Genomic DNA, 26,044 nt, shown 5'->3' on the forward strand with positions numbered 1-26,044 from the left:
TTTGGGGCCCAGCATGGCTGTCCCAGGGCGACCCCAGGGTGGGGGTGCTGCAGGCAGCAGGGCCTGAGGAGGGAGGTGTGGAGGGAGGAGGCCCACTGCCATTCTTGGTATGGTTCTGTCTCAGGGAGCAGAGCTGCATCTGGCCTCACTCTGGGCAGCTTATAAGGCCTGGTGTGAGTTTTGTTGATGCAAGTGCAGCATAAAAGGAACAAATCCGCCAGCACCAGGGCTGTTGCCACTGGAGTCCTTTTGCATACATTTTTCAAATGATAATTCACTCTACCCAGCCCCCTTCCCCACCCCCCAAGGCCGATTTATTGAAAAAACCACCTTATATGGTAATATTGTTAACACACCGTCAGCTGGCCTTTTTAGGGACTCTGTTTAAAGAAGATCCGCCTCTGGGGTTTTATATTGCTCTGGTATTTATGCCAAAGACGCAGCAGCCCTCAGTCACTGGGAGAAGGACCTCTCGGATACTTGGTGAGTACCGCACAGCTTCTGCTAGCCCTAACTTTCCGGGGCTGCCGCCTGGCCCCTGGGTGCAGGAGGCGCCTCCAGATTGGCCTGGCTTCTGTGACGCCGGCCCAAGATCACACGTCAAGGGACTTGGTGGGCAGTGGTGCCTCCAAGCGTGCTGCTGCCTTCCAGGAAAGGGGGATCCTGGACAGCCCTGTGCCTGGACGGCGGGCGGGATACAACACCTGTGGCCTCTGTTCACCCTGTTCACCGGGGCCAGTGCAGATCTCTACCCTCACGGCCTTTGTCATGACTCAGAATGTCTGAGAGGCTGTTTCAGGAAAGCAGATGCTTTGTGGGGTATCTGAATCAAAGCCAACAATGGTCCCAGTATCTGTGAGATGTCTGTGTTGAGAATGGGAATGTATTTTCTTCAGTCCCTTATGCCGTCTGATTCATACTTGGCTGAGATGAATGGTGTATTTTCTCAACCCCTGAAGGCTCGAGGGTCACTGGGGGTGTGGAAAGTCAGGGCTGGGGCAGGGTCAAGTGTCCTGTGACATCAAGCAGTTTGAGGGCTGGCAGGGACAGGAGAGCCATCTAATTCATTCTGAGGACACTGAGGTCTAGAAAAGTTAAGTGTTGCCCAAAAAGTTCACAGCCAACTGTGAGATCCCCCGCCGATGCCCGCGTCCACCCCGCTCATCCCCTCAACACATACACACACAAATAATTGGGAGGGGAAGGAGACCAAGGGACTATTTGCACTCTTGTGACCAGAGTCTGCTAACATCTGCTTGTGGCTGAGGCAGCTTGGTGAAGTGGTGGAGGCCTGGAGACAGACTGCCCAGCTGCCAGCGTTACTGAGTGACCCCAGTTTTCTCATGTGTAAAATGGGAGTACTAGTATCTCGTCGGAGGGCTGTTGTGGGGATTAAATGAGATCATTCATTTACAGGGTGCACAGATCAACACTGTCAGTGCCCAGCCCTGAGTTTTCAAACTTTAAGAATTACCTGGAGGACGAGTCAAAACCTAGATTGTCCTACCCCCTACCCCAGTCTCTGATTCAGTAGGCTGGAGTGGGGCAAGTTCCCAGGTGATGCTAAGGCTACAGGTCTGGGACCACAGTTTGCACAGGGAGGTTCTCAGCGCTTGCTTTTCCTAGCTGAACAAGTTTAGACTTTGAGATCAGTCCTTAGGGCCAAAAAAGCAACAGAGCTTCCTCTAATGGAGACGGATGAGTACTGGAGAAAATGCAAAGAGCAGTGGATACTACATGCCAGGCCTGGGACACCAAATGGGCAGTATGATGTCATGACCTTGAGGCTAGATTTCTTTCCTCCTTCCCTTCGCTCATTCCACCAGCATTTATTGAGTACTTTTTTATGTGCCAGGCACTGTTCCTGCTCCTTAGGGACAGTGTAGGGGCTTCTGCAATCACTAGGAGAGATGACCAAAGAAGTAGATAAAGAAAGCCCAGGAGGAGCCCTCACCCAGCCCAGGAGTAATCAGGGGTGGCTTCCTGGAGGAAAGGGTACCTGAGGTGGGTCCTGAAGTAGGACTAGTCGCCCTGTCAGGGAAGCATGGTCTTTGGACTGTTCAAGTGGTTCAATTCCACCAAATTTAGATTTCAAGGCAAGAAGCAGGGAGAGTTAAGGTCAAGAGGGGCAGGCAGGATCGGATTAGTAGGGTTTCATACACTAAAGGATTAAGCAATGAGGGACCACAGAAGGGTGAGGGCAAGAGATCTGCCCTTTGAAGGGACTGCTCTGGCAGCTGTGAGGAGAGGGGACTGGAACCGGGTGAGAACCGCAGTGTGCAGGGGTCCTGAGCTGTCCCCCCACCCCGCCAAGTGGCTCCAAGATAGAAAGAAGAGAGCCTGAGGATTGCTTGGGAGGCGGTGGGGAGGAGTCGGCTGTTGGCCTGGCCTCCAGGGTGGGCGGTGCTATTCTCGGAGGTGCAAGTCCAGGTAGAAGACAGTGATGAGCCGGAAGTACTGGAGGTCGAGTGAGGTGCCACGGGGCCTGGGGTGCACTTGCCCCGCAGGCAGTTAGTTCTGAGGGTCTGGAGCTCAGGAGAGGGGTTCTGGACTGGAGTGGAACCAGAAGAACGAGTGAGAGACCCGGATGAAAAAACAGAACAGGCCCAGATTCCTGAAGATCAGAAATATTAGTAACCAGAAGTCACTTTTAATTTAATTAATTGTATATCAACCAAGTCAAGAAAACATAAAGGTGATTAAAGATGCTGCTAGAGTTTTCCACCGCAGAAGTGTTTTTGGTTAAATTATTTCTATCTGCCAGCCTCACCAATTGTGTGGATATCTGTGTGTATGTGGATTAGGATAGGCAGCTGCTTAATGTCATTTGAAGCCCTCCCTCTGAAATATTTCTCCAACTATTGTTTGAAGTCTCACCATGTGAGAGTCCTTCCTTTTAGGGTTTAAACTTTTCACTGAAATGAAAATGTTTTTGGAAACTGGAATAAGTTCAACCATCCCTTCAGTAATCATTGATTTGTGAAGTGGATGGTTCCTCTCCTTCCAATATGATAGATTTCATCCTGGGAGCAAGTTCTTTATTTTTAATTCATGAGAGACACATACAGACAGGCAGAGACATAGGCAGAGGGAGAAGCAGGGTCCCCACAAGAAGGCAGGACTCCCTGAGGCAGGACTTGATTCCAGGGCCCTGGGATCACGACCTGAGCCAAAGGCAGACGCTCAACCAATGAGCCACCCAGGTGCCCCTGGGAACAAGTTCTGATGGAGAAGAGTAAGAGAAATCATAGGAACTATTATTTTTGCAGCCCTTTACAACAGGGGTTGGCAAACTTTTTCTGAGGAGGATCAGATAGTAAATATTTTAGGCTTTGCAAGTCTAAAGGTTTCTGTGGCAACTACTCACAATTGCCATCATAGAGAGAGCAGCCATAGACAGTATGTAAATGAGCAGGTGTGACAAGTTCCAATAAAACTTCATTTATCGGCATTGAAATTTGAATTTCATGTAGTTTTCTTGGGTCATAGAATATTATACTTTGTTTTTTTGCAACCATTGAAAACTGGGGTACCTGGCCGGCTTAGTCAGTGGAGCATACGACTCTTGATCTCAGGGTCGTGAGTTCAAGCCCCACACTGGGGATAGAGATTACTTTAAAAAATAATAAAAGTTTAAGAAAAAAGAAAAATGTTGGGACACCTGGGTGGTTCAGTGGTTGAGCATCTGCCTTTGGTTCAGGGTGTGATCCTGGAGTCCCGGGATTGAGTCCCACATCAGGCTCCCTGCATGGAGCCTGCTTCTCCCTCTGCCTATGTCTCTGCCTCTCTCTCTCTCTGTGTCTCTTATGAATAAATAAATAAAATTTAAAAAAAAAGAAAAAAATGTCAAAATCAATCTTAGCTGCTGAAGTATATAAAAAGTGGCATTAGTTTGCTGACCCCAATTTACAATTTATGGAATACTTTCATTTCCGTTGTTTCATTTGCTCCATCATACCAGGAGATAGCCATTACCCTTCCCATTTTACCATTGAGGAAATGGAAGGCCAGAGGGGGAGGTGAGGTGGGGTGTGGGGGGACTGGGCCATGGGAAAGAGTGTCCTGAGGGAGGAGGAGGGCAAAGAAAGGGAAGCTGGAGGGAACTCAGAAGTCAAACTTTGAGTCCTTCAGAGCGACAGGTTGTGGGGCTAACATCTCTGCCCTCATATTTGCCTGGGGTGGCCAGGGACATGAGTAAGTGGACAAATTCTTTGCACTCATTACATCTTTGGGTTTTGGTCACCTTGAGGGGCAAGGGTGGAGTTGTGTTTCTAACTCTGTGAAATCCTCAGCAAAGACCAGATGTAGTACGTGCCAGAAAAGCCAGAACAATTTGATTGACTTTCTCTGAGCAGAAAGTGGTTGTGACCCCAGGAAACCACAGTGACTTTGGCTCTGGCTCAGCTGACACGCTAGAACCTAGCCACAGATTGCCAACGAGCAGCTGGGGAAGATCTAGAATTTCTCCTGGCAGAGACATTCCCGGAGAGCCTGGCTCCACAGTAAAACCCTTCTTCCCAGGCAGCGTTGGGCCCCATGGAGGCCCCACTCCAGGCCAGCAGCCCCACCCCTGCCCTCACCTCTGTCACTTCTCATTTGGTTCTGACTTCAGAAAAGCAGATTTCAATTCACCTAAAGTGCTACAGAACAGCATTGTTAACAGCTTTAAGTTGCTTTGTGGCTTGTCTCAGCTGCTCTGCTTGGGAAACAAAGTCCGACATTCTCTTTCTGGAGGGGGATGCAGGGGAAGACAAAGGTGTACATTGATAAGCCAAGCAGGCTTGAACTATAAAATCACACCAGAGAGAAATGCTTAGGGGACCCTCAAGGGAGATAGTCATAGATGCGCAGCTTTTCCTCTTGGCCACCTTCTAGCTTTTGAGGTAGTTTTCCCCTCACAATGGACCACCTTCTAGAACAGGGGAGCACAACTATTTGCTGACTGCCTTGTGAATAGTGGGCATGAGAAAGGACTGTGGGGACACAGGAATCCCAGGGGCAGCGCAGACCAGGTCTGGGAGGGGGCCACTCAGGTGGTGGGATTGTCACCCAACACATATTGAGCACCTACTATGTGCTTAACACCCAATTTAGGTTTGGGGGCTATAAACATAAATCACAGACTACACACATAAACACAGACTTAGTCCTGCCGTAGGAGGAGTGCAGAGGCTCAGAGAGAGAAATGAACACAGACTCTTTTGTTTAGGGCTTTTGCTGCCAACAGCTCTAGAGAGACAAGCAGAAGCAGAAACACCAAACATGGAGAAGTTAGGACAGCTTCACTGAGGTGATGAGGAAGGTGTAAGCTTCGGGCTTTGGAATCTGTCCGGGTTGATGCCCGCCTTGCCTCTTCCTGGCCAAGAGACCTTGGGCCAATTTCTTAGGCTTCTCTGAGATTTGGCTTCCAAATCCATAAAATAGAAATAAAAGACATCTTCCTTTGGGGGTTTTGTGGCGATTAAATAGATAATTTATGTGAAGAGGCCCACATTTTTTAAATTAAAAATAATTTTTACCAAAAATGGAAACATGGAATGTTCTATGTTTCACCTAGTGATGCAACTTGCACCTTTTCCATTGCATTAAATATTCTGCCCTCTCCATTGTATGAAGGTTTCTGGCAGTTAGTTACAGATGAATTTATTATTCAACAACTTCTTTTGACATTAGGTTGTTTCTATTTTTGGTTATTTTAAGCTGTATCACACCAGCTCTTATCCAAATCTTTGCATGCACCCATGAGTGATTCCCAAGGATGAATTCCTAGAAGTACCTTTGTAGAGTTAAAAAGATATGTACAGGGCAGCCCGGATGGCTCAACGGTTTAGCACTGCCTTCAGCCCAGGGCGTGATCCTGGAGACCTGGGATCGAGTCCCACATCAGGCTCCCTGCATGGAGCCTGCTTCTCCCTCTGCCTATCTCTGCCTCTCTCTCTGTCTCTCATGAATGAATAAACAAAATCTTAAAAAAGAAGAATTTTAAAAAGAGATACGTACATTTCTAAGACTTCCAATAAGTTTTTTCAAATTCCCCTTCTGAAAAGTAGTACAGTTTGATGATCATCAGTTATGAATGCAAACCCACCTCCCCACAGTTTTGTCAGCAAAGGTCACCCCAAGAATTGGACATAGTATTCCAGCTAGAGGTGGGGTTAGCTTTTATGCTGGCCACCAGAGTGGCCAGAGTACTGCTAACAGTCCAAATATCCCAGGTCCTGCTCACAGATGCTAAACCAGAGTATCACAGTTTGCTTATTTACACTCATGTACAGAACCTCGTATTTACCCTTTTAAATTTAATATTATTTGCTTCAGTTCATTTTCTCTGTTTCTTGAAATCTTCTTGGGTTTTGATTCTTCCTTGCAACATATTTAATATTACACCCTCTTCCAGCTCTGGAAATTTGGTTGGCATGTGCTCTGTATTTTCATCCAACGCATTTATAAAAATGTGTGACAAAGGACCAAGAGTGGAGCCCTGAGGCATATCGCTGCCTCCAGGTTGATGTCGACCCATTAATTAACACCTTTCAGTGACAGTACCTCAGGCAGCTGTAAATATGCCTAAATGAATTGATTGTTCAGCCCACATGGCTTTGTCAATATAGATATCACAAGAGACCTTGTCAGATGCCACAATCAAGTTAAGCTTGTCTCCCACCTTCTCCTGCATTCCCAGCCCACAGCTGTCCTGGGGAAGAAAAGGGAAGGCTGTCACTGCCAACATTTGTTCTTGGTAAACCCTTACTGATTATAAGAAATCACTGCTTCTTTAATCATGCTTTCTTTAACAGTGCCTTCTGGAACCTGCTTAATGTGCCTTCTGGAACCTGCTTAATGTGCATATCAAGATTATCTGAGGTTTTAAAAATCCTCTTTCTTTCCCTCTTTGAACACTGGAACACACTTTGCCCATCTTCAGTCTTCTGACATGGTTAAAGTTAAAGATCTCTGCAATCCCGAAACTGCTCGGGCCAGAAACAACATTGTTTTAAGCAGCTAGGTGAAGGGACTTTCTTTCTGTCTCCATTCTGTCGCAAACCTTAATTTCCCCTTACCAATGTTGGGTCTATTTTTGTTATTCTGAAAATTCTCCTCGACAACCAATGATTAATTCGCTCATTCATTTCGATGACAAACATTTAAGAGCCCACTTTGTGCGAGACATTGTGTTGGGCACACTTGAAGAATCGCGGGGGAACAGGACAGACCCAGCTCTTGCTTTTGCAGAGCTACAAACAAGTCAGGATATGCGGAGTTGATCGCTGCTTGTGCAAGTCCAGGGTGCTGTGGGGCAAAGAAGGGGGGACCCAACACACAGGTGGGCCAGAGGAGCCTCTTGAAAATGCAGTGTCCAATGCAGAGGGCTGGCAGGTGACAGGAGTTACAGTAGCAAGCAGATGTGTGTTGGGGAGAGTGCTCCAGACTCTGTGTCTAAAGGTCCAGCAGGGAGAGAAGACAATACAGTTCAGAAAGAAAGAAAGTCCATATGGGCAAAATGAGAAGGCCAAGAGGGGGCAAGAGGGAAGGAGAACCTGGAGTCACAGGCCAGGCTAGACCTTGGGGGATCTTGTACCCTGAGTCAAAGATCTGGGGCTTGATCCACGGCCATGGGGAATCATGGAGGGGACAGGGACAGAGGCAGAGCTGGATCTAGAAAGTCACAGTGGCCTCTTCCCTAGCGAACACTGCTTTGAATATAACAGGGAGAGCTCCCTTTTAGCCTTAAAATTATGTTACTAAGCTTCTGCTGAGCCTTGACTTAGCCTTTCTGACATCATATGCATAGGTCTAAGGCTCTGTCTCCTCTTTCACTTTGTCCACCTTCAGCGTGAGGTCACGGAGGGACCAGGTCTCTGTAGCACTTAGCTCCTTCCCGCCTGTGGTCGGGTATTCTGAATGAAGCTTCCACAGGCCCCTCCTCAGCAGCCACCTCGTCCTTTCTCTGGACTGCTGAGAGTTGGCCTCCCTGAGTCCTGGGACAGGGCCCTTCTCACCGCCACCCAGTCTACCACGCCACCCCCACCCCCGCTCCCCCTGCCCACCCCCCTGGCTCCCCAGGCTAGGAGGTTGTCTGTGCACCGATTCCTGAGCTTTTGCTGCTTCTCCTTTGTCACTGAGTGCCAAGAAGTTGCCAGATGTTGTCTTCTAGCCTCCCCGAAGGAAAGAAAACCTGCAACAGGTGTGGGAAAAATAAATTCCCTCACCACGTTGCAGCCATCCCAATGCCACGAGGAGCATCAGCAGAGGGTCTACTGTTTTCTCTGTGAGGAGAGAGGGGACCATGCTTCCCATCAGGAATCCTCTCTCCTCTTGGGCTGCCCTTCCTCTCTGAGGCCCTTCCACCCTTAGGATTGAACATTTCACTCGTAACTATTGCATATTTTCTTCCTTAATGGCATGTTGTTGTTGGTTTTTCTTATAACCTATACATGAATACAGGGTCCTTGGGAAAAAATGGAAACATGACGGCTGTAACCCAGCACCTCCTCTTCCAGGCCCCTTCCTCCTCCAGAGGTAATCAGGGCAATCAGTTGAAGACTTTCTTTTTCAGAACTTTTTGCTCTGAGTTCATGTCCACAAAAAAGAAAATGGTGAAAAATACACAATATTGCTTTGTGCTTTAAAAAGAACTCCTGTAAATTGTTTTATATTACACGTTCTACTCTGCAACTTGTTTTGTTCACTCAGTGGAATGGTTTACAAACCTATCCACTTTATTTTTTTTTAAAGATTTTATTTATTTATTCATAGAGACACGCACAGAGAGAGGCACAGGTACAGGCAGAGGGAGAGGGAGAAGCAGGCTCCATGCAGGGAGCCTGACGTGGGACTCAATCCAGGGTCCCCAGGATCAAACCCCAGGCTGTAGGCGGCGCTAAACCGCTGGGCCACTGGGGCGGCCCAACCTATCCACTTTAATCCCTGTAGATCTGCCTGCCTCTTCTCTGGACTTCAGTGTGGAATCCCACAATTTGGATCTTTGAGTTGTTCCAAGTTGTAAGTTGGTGTTTTTCTCGAGTTAGAGTACCTGTTTCCCTACACCTTTGCCAACACCTACGGAATCTTAACACTATAATGGGTGAAAATGGTCTTATTTCCCTTGTACTTCCCTGATAACTAGTGAGGCTAAGCATCTTTGCAGACTTGTGGGACATTTCTATTTCCTTTTCTGTCAATTATATGTTCATACTCTGTTTTTCTTTTGAGCTGTTTACTTCTTTCTTAGTGATTTGTAACAGTTCATTTATATTATAAATAATCCTTTGTTGAATATACTGTGAATTTTTTCAACTCCTTTCCTAAACTTCACATCTTTAGAGATTCTCTTCATTGGATTAAAGCTTTGTAGCCATTTCAGGCCCTTAAGAGACACATGGATTCATTTGTTAGGGCTGTCAGAACAAAGTACCTTAGAGAGGGTGCCTTAAACAACACACATTTATTTTCTCCCAATTCTGGACGTTAGAAGTCTGAGTCACAATGTTGGCAGTGTTGGTTTCTTCTGAGGCCTCTCTCCTTGGCTTGAAGATGACTACTGCCTTGTTGCTGTGTCTTCATGTGGTCTTCCCTCTACGTGTGTCTGTGTCCTAACTTCCTCATCCTATTAAGATATCCATCTTATTAGATTAGCCATATTCAACACCAGTCAGATTAATGACTTCATTTTACCTTAATTACCTCTCCAAAGATCCTATTGCCAAATACAGTCACCCTCTGACATCTTGTGGGGTTAAGACGTCAACATAGGAATTTGGGGAGGGGAGGGAAACACAATTCAGCCCATGACAACAGGGTAGAGAGAAGAAGTCCACCTGCCAGAGAGTGGGAGTCCAGGCCTATGCCTGTCCCTGGTGGAATTGGGCCCTGGTTGGAGGTGGAGTCAAGCTCCAAAACCGAGAATCCTGTCTCCAGCATGATTGTGACAAGTGGCTGACTACTTCTCTTCTCTCCCTGCTCTAAAGGTGCTCCAGTCCCTGGTTCACTTGGCCACCCTCACTATGTGTGAAGAGGAGACCACCGCGCTCGTGTGTGACAATGGCTCTGGCCTGTGCAAGGCTGGCTTCGCAGGGGATGATGCCCCCCGGGCTGTCTTCCCTTCTATCGTGGGCCGCCCTCGCCACCAAGTATGTGTTCATCTGGACCCAAAGCTTTGAGCTACTAGGAAAAAGCGCTGCATAGTGGACACCGTATTGAACTCTGAGTGTGTGTGAGAGTGTATGTGTGAGTGAGAGTTGTGTGTGTGTGTGTGTGTGTGTGTGTGTGTTGAAGGTGGGGGACTCTCTTCTGAGTCCCTTCAGATAGAAATATCCAGGACCAAACCCAATATATCCCAGGTATGCAGGGATGGAATTATGTCTGGCTTAAGTCTTTGGGGTTTCTAGGTTTGGAAGAAACTTTTTACAAACACATACAAGTAAACAAGACCATGGCCTTTAAGAAATGAATACTCTGTGAACTAACTTGAGATCACAGGCTAGCATAGAGACAAAATACTTCACCAGGGGGAATGTAAAGGAGGGAGAGATTAAATCTGAGCAGAGGGACCAGGGAAGGAGAGGCTTTGGATAATTGAGGATGTGGATCTCCACATATAGAGGGGAGAGCAAGAACCAAGATCTGGAGATGTAAAAATGCAAGCAGAGGTGTTTGAGGAAGACAAATACCAGTCCTGTGTGTGCAAAGTAAGGCAAGAAGTGTATAGAAGTCCTTGCTCGCTCAGAAAATGATATTGCCTTAGGAGCGAGAAGAGAGGCAAGCCCACAGGAAACCCTCTGCCTTCTCTCCCTGCCACCTCCACGGTCATGGGTGTCTGCCTTGCCCTTGTCTCTTTCTGTCCTGTCTCCAGGGAAGAAGGGTATCTTTCCTATCTGTATCCTTCCTCAGAGACCATCCAATTCCTGGGTCACCCTTCATGAAGCCCTCAGCCAACTCACTCCTTCTTATCTTTTGCATCGCAGGGTGTCATGGTGGGAATGGGCCAGAAAGACAGCTACGTAGGGGATGAGGCTCAGAGCAAGCGAGGGATCCTGACTCTCAAGTACCCCATTGAGCACGGCATCATCACCAACTGGGACGACATGGAGAAGGTATTGGTGGACTCACCCTTTGGGTATAATAATGCATCATCATGACCCTCATCTCCCCCAGGCCTCCGCCCTGTCCACTGCCTCTAAAATGTTTCTCATATCCTTCTTTTCCTTCCTGTCCAACCACATGGCTACTCTCCATGGGGCTGCCAACAGCTCTCACTGGATGGTTGCAATGGCTTTCTGATTTCTTTGTCTCCTGCCTCACCATCCATGAATTCTCTACATTGCGGCAGAACTTGTCTTTCTAAAACCAGATCACATCACTCACCTCTCTGGGAATCTTCAGTAGCTCCTCATTAATTGGAGTAGGAATAGGTCCCTAACTTCCTGTCTGGCATCGAAGGGCCTGTCCCACCCAATGCCCAGTTTCATCCTCGCAAGCAGCTCTCAGCGAGCAGGGCTTAATGCTACTGCTGCCGCCTCTTCAGGCATAAATGGCTTCTCTCCCTTTCATGTTCTCTGTCATGACCTCAGGTAGGTACATTGATGCCAGGTTGTTATGCTGATTCTCTAATGAAAATTCTAAGTAGGACTCTCTATAGGTTTTTAGAAGCTTGTGTGTGTGTGCAAGAAGATACAGAGGTGGGGGGCAATTTTTAAATGGTAGTTTGTGATCAACAAAATCATGTGTGTGAAATGCTAACGGAGCTCTTCTAGTATTCTTTTGATAAATTCTGCTGACATTAGTCTGAGAATCCTTGTTTCTGCGAGGAGTGCCTTTTGAAGTGTAATAGAACAGACTGCAACCAGAAATAAAGAATGTTGCTGTGAAATCTGTAATGCACCCTACTTTTCTCTAAATCCCAGACTCAGTCACTCTGGGTGTGAGATAAATAGACACAACACTATAGTTTTCGCTTCGCACCATGGAGTGGCTAAGAGCTCCTGCCCTGGAGGCAGTGGCAGGGAGGTCTGGGAGCGAGTCTTCCTTTTGAGCCTCAGTTTCCTCATTTGTGCAGATAAAAATACTTTCTTCATTAAAGTGCTTTGGAAATTGAATTAGGTACTCAGTATAATCTCAAGGCATCCAACATACTTCATTCTCAATAAATAGCATATATTATTCATATGGATCTAACAGCATCTAATTCAAAAACATATTAGACAAAATATTTTAGTATAAATATATTTTAGCACAGTAGTAACAATGTGTGAACTCTTTATTTCTAAATTTTTTTTAAAATTTCATTTATTTATTTGAGAAAGAGAGGGAGAATGAGCGGTGGGGAGGGGCAGAGGGAGAGAGAGAGAGAAGCAGACTCCCCGCTGAGCAGAGAGCCAGTTGTGGGGCTGGATCTTAGGACCTAGAGATCATGATCCGAGCCAAAGTCTCACACCTAACCGACTGAGCCACCCAGGCGCCCCTCTTTATTTTTTTTTTATTATTTTTTTAGATTTTTAAAAAGATTTATTCATGAGAGACACACACAGAGAGAGGGGCAGAGACACAGGCAGAGGGAGAAGCAGACTCCATGCAGGGAGCCTGATGTGGGACTCGATCCTGGGACTCCAGGATCATGCCCTGGGCCGAAGGCAGGCACTAAATCGCTGATCCACCCAGGGATCCCCTCCTCTTTATTTTTTTGATATATTTTATTTATTCTAAAGATTTCGAAGTGGGGCAGCCATGGTGGCTCGGCGGTGAATAAATAAATAAAACCTTAAAAAAAAAAAAAGATGTTTTAAATTTATTTGAGAGAGAGCAAGAGTGAGGGGAGGGGCAGAGGGAGAAACAGGCTCCCGCAGAGTGGGGAGCCCAACTTTGGACAGAATCCCAGAACCCATTCCAGTAAAAAAAAAAAAAAAAGAAAGAAAAAAAACCCTCACAATTTAAAAAATTGTATGTATTTAAGGTGTGACCTAATGACTTGATAGATATTTATATTTGTAAGAGTTACCACATTCAAGCTCATTAGTGTATCTATCACCTCACATAGTTACTTTTTTTTCTTGTACTGACAACACTTAAGATTTACCTCTTAGCAAATTTCAAATACACCATGCTATACGTTAAGTCTCCAGAATTTATTCATCCCACATAACTGAGACTTTGTACACATTGGCCAACATCTCCCTATCTCCCCTCCCCCCAGCTCTTGGTAAATACCATCCTACTTTCTGCTTTTATGAGTTTGAGTAAAAAAAGAAAAAAAAATCACCATTTTTAATCCTGAAAAATAATCATAAGGTATGTCTGGAGAAATAAATAAGGCTAAAATTTATGAGAACAAAATGAGTGAGAAAAACTATGACAGGAGACTTGCCATATCCACATATTAAAATATAATATAGTTATAAAAATTAAAATAGTTTGGTACCAGAACAAAAATAAAGAGGAAATACATCATAAATGAAACTTAGAACTCTAAAAGGAGAAAAGGATTATTCAGTGAATTATTCCAGGACAACTGATGAGTTATTTTAGGGATGGAGAGTCTTCTTTGCCTTATACCATTTCACCAAACCCATATCAATTGAATATAAAAGCTAAATATAAAAATTCAAATGGTAAAAAAAAAATACAATATAGTAAGCATGAACAATCATCAAATTTCTGGTGAAAGAAGTCTTAGAGGAAAAGATAACAAATGTGATTTCTTAAAAATTATAACTTCTAGTATGTGAAAAAAAATAACCAGATTTAAAAGATAAACAATAAATTGCAAAAAAACTCACGAGTGCAATGAAGATTACATTAACAGCTAGTGTAAATTGATCATTAAAAATACATTTTCACCAGACAAATAAACAAAGGATACGATCAATTTGCCAAACAGAAATTGTAAAAAGTTGCAAATATGAAAAAACTTAAACTCATTTGAAAGAAATGTAAATTTTCAAAATTAAACAATGTTTCCCTATCAAATTATTTCATATACTAAGAGCAAGACCCCTGAATACAGGTATGGGTAAAATGGGCTTTCTTGTTCTGGAGTAGAGTGATATAACCTCTTTCTCGGGAATAAAAATCGAAGTCTTCCAATTGCCATGCTCTTTAGCCTAGTAATTCCACTTTAAAAATTTTTTCGGGGGTGGGGGGCCCTGGGTGGTTCAGTTAAACATCTGCCTTCAGTTTAGTCATGATCCCAGGGTCCCCGGATGGAGCCCTTTGTAGGGCTCCCTGCTCTGTGGGGAGTCTCCTCCTTCCTTTCCCTCTGCCCCTCCCCCTGCTTATGCACATTCTCCCTCTCTCTCAAATAAATAAATAAAATCTTTAAAAAAATAAAAAATAAAAATTATTTATTTGGAAACATCCTGAATGGCAAAAAAGAAAATGTAATATACACAAAGATAACTATGACAGGATTATTTGTAAACAAAAATCAAAGATACCATGAATAGTAATATTAAATACATGATGGTATGTGATGAAATGTTATGTAAGCATTAAAAATAAATGTAAACATAAATGTTTACTATGGAAAAGGATATTATTTATGTTACAGTAATTGCAAAATGGCAGGAAACAAAATTGAGTGTAAAAGTATAAAAATAGGGGATGCCTGGGTGGCTCAGCAGTTTAGCGCCTGCCTTTGGCCCAGGGTGTGATCCCAGAGTCCTGGGATGAAGTCCCACATCGAGCTCCCTGCATGGAGCCTGCTTCTCCCTCTACCTATGTCTCTGCCTCTGTGTGTGTGTGTCTCATGAATAAATAAATAAAATCTTTTTAAAAAGTATAAAAATAGCATAATAATAAATGAATACAAGTATATGAGATAAATAAATGGTGATAGAAATAAGTTTGAAAATATTTAAAGGTGAAAGATTAGTAAGAAGAAAAAGCCAAAGTGCTAATTATTTATTACTAGGTGATGGAAATGTGGCTGACTTTTACTCCTCCTAAAAATATTTTTCTAATTTTAAAATTATTAACATCTTTAACTTTTAAAGTACTTTATAAAAGCTCTAAATAGTGAAATGAAATAAAGTGCAGGTGTTGGGGCCTAACACTCAAGATTCTGATTCATGGGTCTAGGATACAGCCTGGGAGCCTTCACCTATGACAGTCATGCCAGGTGATTCTGCTACAAAGCATCTGGGACCCACATTTGAAGAAATACTGACATCACTCAATTAAGACTAATTGACATTCACGCCTTCTGTGAAACTTTCACAGACAGGGCCTCTGTCTACTTATGCCATTTTGTCAGCCTCAGATGCCCTTCTCAGCTGCTGGAGACCTTCCTTTGCCTGCAGGGCCTGATCAAATCCCCCAGATAATGAACTGCCTCTTCTTTTACTCAAAATGCGGATGTATCTTTGTATGTTGTCTTCTTGGGTGTTTTTCTCCCCTCCAGACTTTGAAACCAAGATCCAGGGGCCTTATCTGATTCATATCTACCCTCACCACAGTTAGCACCATCCTAACCCAAAGTAGAGTGCCCACAAATATATGGGGTACAACAGGGCAGATGATCCTATGCCCTGCCTCTAAGGAAATCAGAGCCTATGTCCCTGACACTTTGCTGAGTCCCTCTGAAATAAAGACTCCTGTTTGGTCATCTTGGATCACTGAACATAGTGGGAAGAAATGCCTTCCTCTAAGGCAGTAATTCTCAACAGGAGCAATTTTGCCTCCTGGGGGGCATTTGGCAATGTCTGGAGACATTTTTGCTTGTCACTGCTGGAGAAGTGCTTCTAGCATCTAAGTGGGTGGAGTCCAGGAATGCCAAACATCCTATAATGCACTGGTCAGCTCTCCATGTCGTGGAATTATCCAACTTAAAGTGTCAAAGTACGGGATCCCTGGGTGGCGCAGCGGTTTGGTGCCTGCCTTTGGCCCAGGGCGCGATCCTGGAGACCCAGGATCGAATCCCATGTCGGGCTCCCGGTGCATGGAGCCTGCTTCTCCCTCTGCTTATGTCTCTGCCTCTCTCTCTTTCTCTCTGTGACTATCATAAATAAATAAAAATTAAAAAAAATAAAATGTCAAAGTGCTGAGGTTGGGAAACCCTGCTCTAAAACACCAGCCTGGTCAGTAATAAACAGTGACAGTTCAAGCATATCTGTCAGGTTCCCAGCAGGACATAATATACACTAAGTGGGTGTTTTAAAATTAAGGAAGGACTACTTAGAGAGATGTGAACAGAGTTATGGAACCAGAAAGGAATGTTGAGGCAGTCAAGTACTAGGAACAGAGGAAAGCTCTTATACCCATAAACCTGAAGGATGGGGGTGGGGCAGCATCACTACAGCTGGAAGAGGGGCTATCCAATAGGAGCTGGGCTCACAGAAGGCCACAACATTGCTTGGAGAAACACCCTAACCTCTCTCCTATTCCCACTCCCCAGCCTCTTATTGATATCTTTCATCAACCAAACACAGAAGCCAGGAAGCAAGGAATACCGAGAGATGTAATTGGCCTGGCCCTGCCCCCAAGGAAGAAAGCAGGGAGAGACAGAAGAGTAAAGAGGAGGGAAGTTCAGATGGGAATAATCTATAGACTGAGTATATTGGCCATAGGTCCGCATCCTATCTGGGACCCTGTTGAAAAGGAACATAATCTCTAAAGGTCAAGCAGAGGTTCCCAGGACCCACAGTCTCCTCTCCAGAACCCAGCCTGTGCTATGAATGTCGTGTCATGCTCCCCCATCATGGGCATACCAACTGGAATTTCCTATGAGTCTCCTTGTCTCATTTGACTTTTGTCTCAACCAGATCTGGCACCACTCCTTCTACAATGAGCTGCGGGTAGCACCTGAGGAACACCCCACCCTGCTGACAGAGGCCCCCCTAAATCCCAAGGCCAACAGGGAGAAGATGACCCAGGTAAGAGGCCAGAAAGTCTTGAGCAGAAGAATACAGCATGGATCCCTTCTCCCTTTCATGCATCAGTACAACAAAAAATTTTGAGGACATGCTCTGTGTATAGTCTATGCCAGGCCCTATGGGAGGTAGGAATAGGATAAATAGGCACAGCCCTTGCTCTTAATAAGATCCCAAACCATCCTGTGGGCCGAGAGGTGCTGTGATTTCTGTCACATCATCCTTTATCCTGCACTGTCCTTTCAGATCATGTTTGAGACCTTCAATGTCCCTGCCATGTATGTCGCCATTCAAGCCGTGCTCTCTCTTTATGCTTCTGGCCGCACAACAGGTGAGTCTGTTCCCTTCCTGACTAGGAGGGGCGGAAGGGAAAGTGGGGCTCCTGCAGTGGTACCTGCTCAGGAGAATCAAAGAGACAGCCAAAGTCCAGGGAAAATCCTGCTTAGGAGTAACAGAAGGGAAGCCCACGTGGAATTCATTCAGGTCTACCCAGTAGAGCTGGCAGGAATTTATGTGGACAAAACATGGCTAGTGCATCCAGCGGGGGCGTTTTCCCTCACAGCCATCAGTCCCCAAGATTACACACACTTTCCCACAACACTGGAATGTTTCTGCTCATGAACCTGTGATGGCAGATGTATATGTGCCCTTGGTATGGAAAGGTGCTCAAGGAAATGGAGGGAACTTCAAGATAAAGCAATTTGTCATGGGGACTTGACAGCTTCCATGAACATAGTTCAACATTCATTCACTCAAGTATTCGTTATTTGTTCATTCATTCATTCATCAGATATTTTCCATTACTCCCTACCATGTGCCAAAGACTGTACCAGGCCATGGGCACACACTGACAGGCAAGAGAGCCCTGCCATCATAGAGCCAACAGTTCACTGTGTGTGTGTGTGGGGGGGGGGTGTGCATAAAAACAAAATATAATTTCACTGCTGATGACAAGGACAGTGATGGGGAATGTATGATGGTTCTATAGTTTGTTTTACCATTTCTCTACTACTGGACTTTCAGGTTGTCTCCAGTTTTAATTTTTTATGATAAAATATGCTGTGATCAGCATCCTTGTACAAGTATAAGCTACTGGTCCCTGGATATTTATTTTGCCCTACTGAACCATCTTATTAGTGTTAATCATATCTCAGTTGTTTCTCTTAGGTTTTCTAGGTATACAGCCTCATCATCTACAAACAATGACAATTCTATTTCCTTTTGATAATACTTCTTATTTCTGTTTTCTGTCATATTACATTGACTAGAATGTTTAGGACAGTATTAATAATGCAATCTAACAGTATTAACAGTTTCTCCATTGATTATGAAATGGCTGTTGGATTGAGAGAGATTTATTATCATTGTTTTTTCTTTAAGATTTTATTTATTTATTCATGAGAGAGAGAGAGAGAGAGAGGCAGAAGAAGCAGGCTCCATGCAGGGAGCCTGACGTGGGACTCGATCCCTGGTCTCCAGGATCAGGCTCTGGGCTGAAGATGGCGCTAAACTGCTGAGCCACCTGGGGTGCCCTATTATCATTGTGTGTGTGTGTGTGTGTGTTTTAAGATTTATTTATTTATTCATTCAGAGAGAGCGAAGAGAGAGGCAGAGACACAGGCAGAGGGAGAAGCAGGCTCCCTGCAGGAAGCCTGACGTGGGACTCGATCCAGGGTCTCCAGGATCACACCCCAGGCTGCAGGCGGCGCTAAACCGCTGTGCCACTGGGGCTGCCCCCTATTATCATTGTTAAAAAGTTCATTTCCCTCCATGGTTTACTAAGTTTCATCAGTAGGGAATGTTAATTTTTTTTTCAAATTGGCTGGTTTTTATAAAAAAAAAACCCTTCCAGATCTAACATTCTCCATGCACGTACATATGTGTTAGTTTAAAGCCAGAAGGATGTGCAAATTATCTAGTCTCTCTTAAAGAATGTGCAATTGAGATGCACGTTGACTAAAGATGCAGTACTGTGAAAGTGTTTTAAGGAATACAAGAAGAGGTTTTACTTGCCTTCTATAAGGTTACAGTCTCATTTGGGAGAATAAATGATGTTCACAAAAAATATTATTGATGATACACGGTGGGTAAATTTTCTCAGCTGCTAGAGAAAAATATGGTAGTTGAAGACCATGTGGCAGCTGGTCCAGAAAGATGAAAGACAAGAAATTTTCATAGCTCTTATACCCTCTGTCCATAGGCATTGTGCTGGATTCAGGGGATGGTGTCACCCACAATGTCCCTATCTATGAGGGCTATGCACTGCCCCATGCCATCATGCGCCTTGACCTGGCTGGCCGTGACCTCACTGACTACCTCATGAAGATCCTCACAGAGAGAGGCTATTCCTTTGTGACCACAGGTATCCAGCCCCTGTCCTGATTTTAACTTGAGCTCAGACCAAATCTGTTCTAGGACCAGGTGTTCTCTGATGAAAAGTCTGTGGGCCTGCTTGTCCTCAAACTCTCTTGAAATAGATGGGGAGGATCCTAGGCTGGGGCTGGGCCTCTGGACAAGACCAGATGATCAAGGCAGCCTTACTTATGGAGGAAGGTTCCCAACCAAGATGCTCTGGGGATAGGGACAAGGTCTCCTTAAGTGCCCTTGCACAGCATTCCCTCTCTCCCCAGGGATCTCCATGTCTACACCAGGATCAGAGCTGGGTTTTCCAAGGTTGAATGGTAGTAAAAATCTGACGACACACTTTGTTACCTAGGGGCATTTATGGTTTGTCTGAGGACACATGGAATAAATAAGGTCCAAATTTCCAAGGCGGAGTTGTTATGCTTCAATGCCCACCCTGGGCAAGAGGAGATTTTAGGCAGGGGCTTTCCCAGATTCTGTAAGACCACATCAAATCCTCCTGTATCTCTACCATAAAAGTGTCCTGTAAGGCCCCCAGGAAGGCCCATAGCTTTGTCAGCGCAAAGTAAAGACACAAGGAGAAAAGCCCCTGCAAAGTTTTACCTGGGAATCAAGATTAGAAAGAGGAATGCACTTAGGAAGAGGAATGAAAAATTAACATGAGTCCTAAGAATGAATCAAAGCAGAAGAGGAGGTTTTCATGGAGATCAAAATAGGAAAACTAACAGAACAGAGTATCTACTTTCTGTCTTTTCTACTCTTTCTAGCTGAGCGAGAAATTGTGCGAGATATCAAGGAAAAGCTATGCTATGTGGCCCTGGACTTTGAGAACGAGATGGCCACAGCAGCCTCCTCTTCCTCCCTGGAGAAGAGCTATGAGCTGCCAGATGGGCAGGTCATCACCATTGGCAACGAGCGCTTCCGCTGCCCCGAGACCCTCTTCCAGCCTTCTTTCATTGGTGAGGTTCTGCCCACTGTCCCTGCTAATTGGTGTGGAGGAGGTGGAGGGCTGGGGAAGGGAAGGAGAAACACCAAGAGTCATGCACACTTTGTTTATAGTTCATACATAGCCCACATTCCCAGGAAGGGCCAAAAAACACATCAACAATACAATCAGATAAAATCTAATTTTTATTTATTTTTAAGATATTATTTTTTTAAGTAATCTCTACATTCAACATGGGACTCAAATTCACAAGATCAAGTGTCACATGCTCTACCAACCGAGCCAGCCAGGCACCCTGATAAAATCTAACTTTAAATAAAAGGATAAGAAAATAAAAATAAAAAAAAAAATAAATAAATAAAAAAGGATAAGAAAATAAAAATAAAAGAAAAGCAGAATAGGGAATATAACATAAAACTAAGAATAAGGTTAATACACAAAGCACTTCTTGGATTGCTGAACATTTAGGTCACAGGAGCCAAAACCCAGAGCGGTAGGTTGGATGGGTTTGGGGTCAGATACAGTCTCAGATCCTGACTCTGTCCTTTCAAAGCCTGTCACCTTGAATGTGTTACCTTCTTTAAACCTCGGTTTTCTCATCTATAAAGTGGAAATCATGATAGTACCAACTAGATAGGGTTGTAACAAGGATTACATAAGAATATTTCATACAAGGACAACTACTTTCTTGAGGAGTGTATAGGAAGAGTTGGGCCTGTAAGCAAATGTTAATAGACAGTGAAGTGGTACATAGCAACTGAGCAAAGTGATATAAGCCTAAGAAATCAGTAAAGACTTCTTAGGGAAGGAGAACATTTGAACAGAATCTTGAAGAATGAGCATCATTTGATCGTATCTGGGGATGGAAGGAGTGCAGAATGGGGAATGGCATACAGGGTAGATGGAAGGGTACATGTAAAAGCACGGTGATTGAAAGGTCATGTTCAACTTGGGACATGGTGAGAGAAATGTGGGGGGTGTGTGTGTGTGTGCACAAGGGAAACTGGAGGGAGTTGCTGGACCACACAGAGTGTGGTGGTTAATCACACCAGCAATGATGTCCCTGAAACTTTTAGGCAGCAGTGTAGCAAGACCAAGTTTGTATTTTAGAAAGATTCCTCTAACCTCAGTGTGGAATTTTGTCACATGCAGAAAAGACTAGAGGTGGGGGAAGCCAGGTAGGTGGGCATGAGCTGGTTTGGCATGCAGCCTTTCACTGTGAAAGGCCTTGCTGCCAGGATAACATGGACCTGTAGATGGGGGAGGGGGGCTGTCAAAGATGACATGACATTGCATGTCAAAGAAGACACACAATGGAATATTTTTTGACAGTAAGGCTGCATATTGTATGATTCTATTTATAGGAAATGTCCAGAACAGGCCAATTTATAGAGACAGAGAATAAATTAGTGGTCACCAAGGTTAGGGGGAGGGAGGAAGAGGAAGATCACAGTGTCTGCTAATGAGTATGGAATTTCTTTTTGGGGTATTATAAATGTTCTAAAATTTTGGCAACAGTTGCACAATCTGTGAATCTACTAAAAACTACTGGACTATACACTTTGGAAGGGTGAATATTATGATATATGAATTATAGCTCAATAACGCTTGAAAAAAGCTGACTCAGGGAAAGTGTTCCCTTAGAAATATACTTCAGCTGATCAATGTGAAAGATCAATGAGAACAGGAGGAACCAAGGGCCAATTAAAGGTCGGATCCTGTAATCTATTCAGGAGGTGATTAAGGGTCTGAACTAAGGTAGCTGCAACAACAGAAGAGTCACTTGAGGAGTCGGAGGTGTGGGTATTTATGAAGTGATGGATGCTGACTAGATACTATGGCCTATGCTAGGCATGGAGTCTGCCGGGATTCATGAAACCACCTACAATTCCATCATGAAGTGTGACATCGACATCCGCAAGGACTTATATGCCAACAATGTCCTTTCCGGGGGTACTACCATGTACCCTGGCATTGCTGACAGGATGCAGAAGGAGATCACAGCCCTGGCCCCCAGCACCATGAAGATCAAGGTGAGTCCTGCCCCACTTCCCCCCAATCCTGTCCTTCGGACAAAGACCTGCCTACCTGAGCAATGCTCCAAAACAGTCTGCCGGGCCCATAGAGTGGTGGTCTCCTGAGCTCAGTGTTGTCCTGGCCTGGGACAGATTTCATCTCAGAGGATTATGTCCTTGGGCACTGATGAGTTGGAGACATGTTTAGCGTGAGATCTCAAACATAATCGTATGATGTCATATGATTTGAGAGGGTGGTGAAAGAATTTGGGATGAGAACATTGAGGGGTTTGAGGATGCAATCAGGAGGAGAGAAATAGAGGGCAAAGAAAAGAAGCAACACTACAGCATCTTTAGACTTTAAAAGGATGTGGGGGGATGCCTTTAAAAGGATCAGGCGCCTAGGTGGCAAGTGGTTGAGCATCTGCCTTCTGCCCAGGGCGTGATCTGGGAGTCTCAGGATCGAGTCCCACATCGGGCTTCCTTCATGGAGCCTGCTTTTCCCTCTGCTTGTGTCTCTGCCTCTCTCTCTCTGTGTCTCTCATGAATAAATAAATAAAAATATTTTAAAAAATAAAATAAAGGATGTGAGTGTTACCCCAGAGGAGAGTGAAAGTTCCAGAGAGACAGTTCAGTGTGGAGCAGGCTGCTGGTTCAAACTCACAGGGACATCACTTGATTCCTGGACAGCCTGTGATCTGTTGTCTCCTCTTTTTTTTTTTTTTTTTTTAAGATTTATTTATTCGTGAGAGACACACAGAGAGAGAGGCAGAGACATAAGCAGAGGGAGATGCAGGCTCCCTATGCGGAGCCTGATGCAGGACTTGATCTCAGGACCCCGGGATCATGACCTGAGCCAAAGGTAGATGCTCAACCACTAAGCCACCTAGGCGCCTCTGTTGTCTCCTCTTCGCTCCCATCCTCCCCATGTGGCTGCTCACCCAGGCAGCTCACCTCACAGGCCTCATGAGAATGGAGGCCCACCTGTCTTCCACTTCTCCCCAGCCTCTGGTCCCTAAGAAACCTAGAAAGAGCTTTCTAGGACTTCTAGGAACTTTGCTCCTAGCAGGTTTAGAAAAGGAGTTGGGAATCGACTAGAGATAACAAATAAGTTGAAAGTTACAAAGTCTCACAATAAAGTTGGTCTCTGGGAGAAGGCCTCATTTGAGGAAGTGTATTCTAAGAAACTTTTTTTCTACAAAGGAAGGCTGCCCCAGGCCTTCCCCCTGCCTAACAGATGGCCCTCAGCATAGGGAAGCAAAGGGGGGAACCAGAAAACAGGTGGGAACCTGTGGGCCCTTCTCACCAGGAGCCACTGAACAGCCACGCTTACTGAGGCCTGCCACACTGGAGGCATGGCACCAGGCCTGAGGCAGGGGCTTTTCACCAGGTCTGTGTGTCAAGGTACCACACCTCATTTCACCCCCAGATTCTGGCTCACCAGATGCGGGGTGCCCCCATTGATAAACAAACACCAGCTTTTTGATGCATATCCCAATTTGTGAGCCACTGCCCTGAGTTTAATGACACATGCCAGCCTTCAAGGAGTTTAGGATCTAATCAGTAGACATGATCACCGAGAAGGCAACGTAAATAAAACAAGAGGAGGGAAAAGGGTGCTTGAAGCAGGGGAAATAGAGTGAGCAGAGGTGCCCCAGGGTATGTGTGCAGGTATGAATAACCCAGCTAAACAAGACAGCCAGGTTTGTACAGTGGAACCAAGAGAAGTGAGGTGAGGTGGCATCAAATGGGGGACCTCCAGCCCAGGAGTATTCAGACTCTTCTCATGACTAGAGCTGTGCAGCAATAAGGCGGCTGTTCTGGTCCTTGAGGTATCAGTCCAAAGGGTGACCGAGTGACCTTTGCCTGACTGAAAAACTTCTAAGAACCCTTCTTCTTCTGTAATTCCATGATCTCTGCAATTTAGGAAAGATGTTGAGAGGGTCTAAAGAGACAAAAACAATCAATTCAGTGTTCGGTTTATTCTAGCACTGAATTCTTAGACTCTATAGTAGCAGTCCCTCTGGAGCCACTTGTAGGTAGAGTTCAAAGTTGTTTCACAGGACAACCAATTTCTAGAGGCTAAGCTCAGGACCTCCAGTGGCGAGGATGAACCATGTATCCGTGAATTTAAGAACTTGTCAGATACCAGTGGCTATTGACAGATGAAGCTCAAGACAGGGTCTGAGTGGACTGGCTGACTCAGGATTGGGAGAAGCCCAGCCTGTGCTGCCCATGCATCTAAACTCCAGGCAGGAACAGAGAGGCACTTTCCCTCTAGCTGTCTGTGTTGATCACCTATCGCTGAGGGACAAGCAACTGTGAAATCTCAGGGATATAACAATAAGTATTTATTGCTTGTGCATCTACAGGTCAGCTGAGAGTCAGCTGATCTAAGTCAGGCGTGGCTAGGCAGCTCTGCCGGTCTAGCCAGCTCAGGTCAGGTCCATAGCTCTCAAGATGGGGCCCAGACTGAAGCGCCAGCAGCTTCTCAAGGGAAGCCCTTCTCATCAAGATGGCAGAGCCACAGCTGTGTGTCTGAGGTATCTTTAAGCTCCTGTTTGTGTTATCTCTGCAAACGACCCATCAGTCAAAGCAAATACAGGGCCCAGCCCAAAGTCACAGGGTGAAACAGTGCATCCTTCCCATGGCGGGGAAGACAAGGGAGGGAGTAAAGATTTGAGCAACAATCTACTCTACCACAGGGTTTATCCTGTTTGTTTCTGACTGTGGAGGCTGTCCTTATCTGGGGCAACCAGGCACTGTGATGAGATGATCTCCTGGATCACCTCCCTGTTCCCTTGGGCACTAATCATGATACACCACATTTATTCTTTGCAGATTATTGCTCCCCCCGAGCGGAAGTACTCAGTCTGGATTGGAGGCTCCATCCTGGCTTCTCTCTCTACCTTTCAGCAGATGTGGATCAGCAAGCCCGAGTATGATGAGGCAGGGCCCTCCATTGTCCACAGGAAGTGCTTCTAAAGTCAGAACAGATTCTCCGGGGATCCCCTTGAGACTGCTCTGTTACCAGTCATGATACATTAAAACCTGCAAGCCTTACTTCTCTGTGTGGGGCTTTTTTTCCACCCTGGGCTTTTACATAGTGCTAAGGCCTTTTCACTCCTTATTTCTAATTCACACAATGATCCTGTGAGATGCATATATTCCCATATTAAAGATGAGGAAATTGAGGCTCAGAGAAGTTAAGGACTTGCTGAAGATCACAAAACCAAGATTAAAATCTAAGTGTGTCTGACTCTAAAGCTAGTACTCCTACTATACTACTTTGTTTCCCTTTCCTTGAACATGAATAATAGTGAGGGCTAGATGACTCTTTGGCAGGGGTGGGAGGTTAAGAAACAAAGGCTTTCAGAGATTAAGTCCTTGTGCTCAAGGGCAATACACAGGGAACAGGACTGGAAAGAGAAACACAAGGTTTTATAGGCTGTGACCTATAAGTGGTTCAAACACAATGTTTGAATTTGGGTGGAGAAAGATCATAGTGGGCTTAAGATCTCTATGAGGCCCTTTGTTATTGAAGATTAGGCTGTACCCTGCCCCAAAACTAACCAAGAAAGGAGGAGCACTCTTAGGAAGAATATTTTTTTTTCTTTCCCTCCTCTCCTCCTCCTCCTTCTCTCTCTCTTTCTTTTTATTTGTTCCCCACTCCTGCCCTTGGTCAATTCTGTTAAATTTCACAAGTATTTTCTGAATTTTTGGCATCTCTTATTACTTGGTAAGGCCATGCAAAATTTACATATCCAGCAAAGATGATTCTTGCCCATCAAAATCTCACTGCGTAAAGTGAGAGAAGACACATACAAGACAATGATTCGAGGTGCAACAGAAGCACC

At 45.0% G+C, this 26,044-nt stretch overlaps 1 protein-coding gene across 1 annotated transcript; it reads left to right on the forward strand.

Annotated features, from left to right (window-relative positions):
- Positions 1–362: 362 nt before the first annotated feature.
- Positions 363–25,250, forward strand: ACTG2 (actin gamma 2, smooth muscle). Its single transcript, XM_025994531.2, has 9 exons — positions 363–483; positions 9,969–10,130; positions 10,965–11,093; positions 16,755–16,865; positions 17,109–17,193; positions 19,063–19,224; positions 19,994–20,185; positions 22,024–22,205; positions 25,029–25,250. The coding sequence occupies exons 2-9, from the start codon at positions 10,005–10,007 to the stop codon at positions 25,170–25,172; spliced, it is 1,131 nt and encodes a 376-aa protein (XP_025850316.1). The 5' UTR covers positions 363–483; positions 9,969–10,004; the 3' UTR covers positions 25,173–25,250.
- The last annotated feature ends 794 nt before the right edge of the window (positions 25,251–26,044 follow it).

Source organism: Vulpes vulpes, chromosome 8, assembly GCF_048418805.1.
Source record: "Vulpes vulpes isolate BD-2025 chromosome 8, VulVul3, whole genome shotgun sequence".
NCBI classification, from domain to species: domain Eukaryota; kingdom Metazoa; phylum Chordata; class Mammalia; order Carnivora; family Canidae; genus Vulpes; species Vulpes vulpes.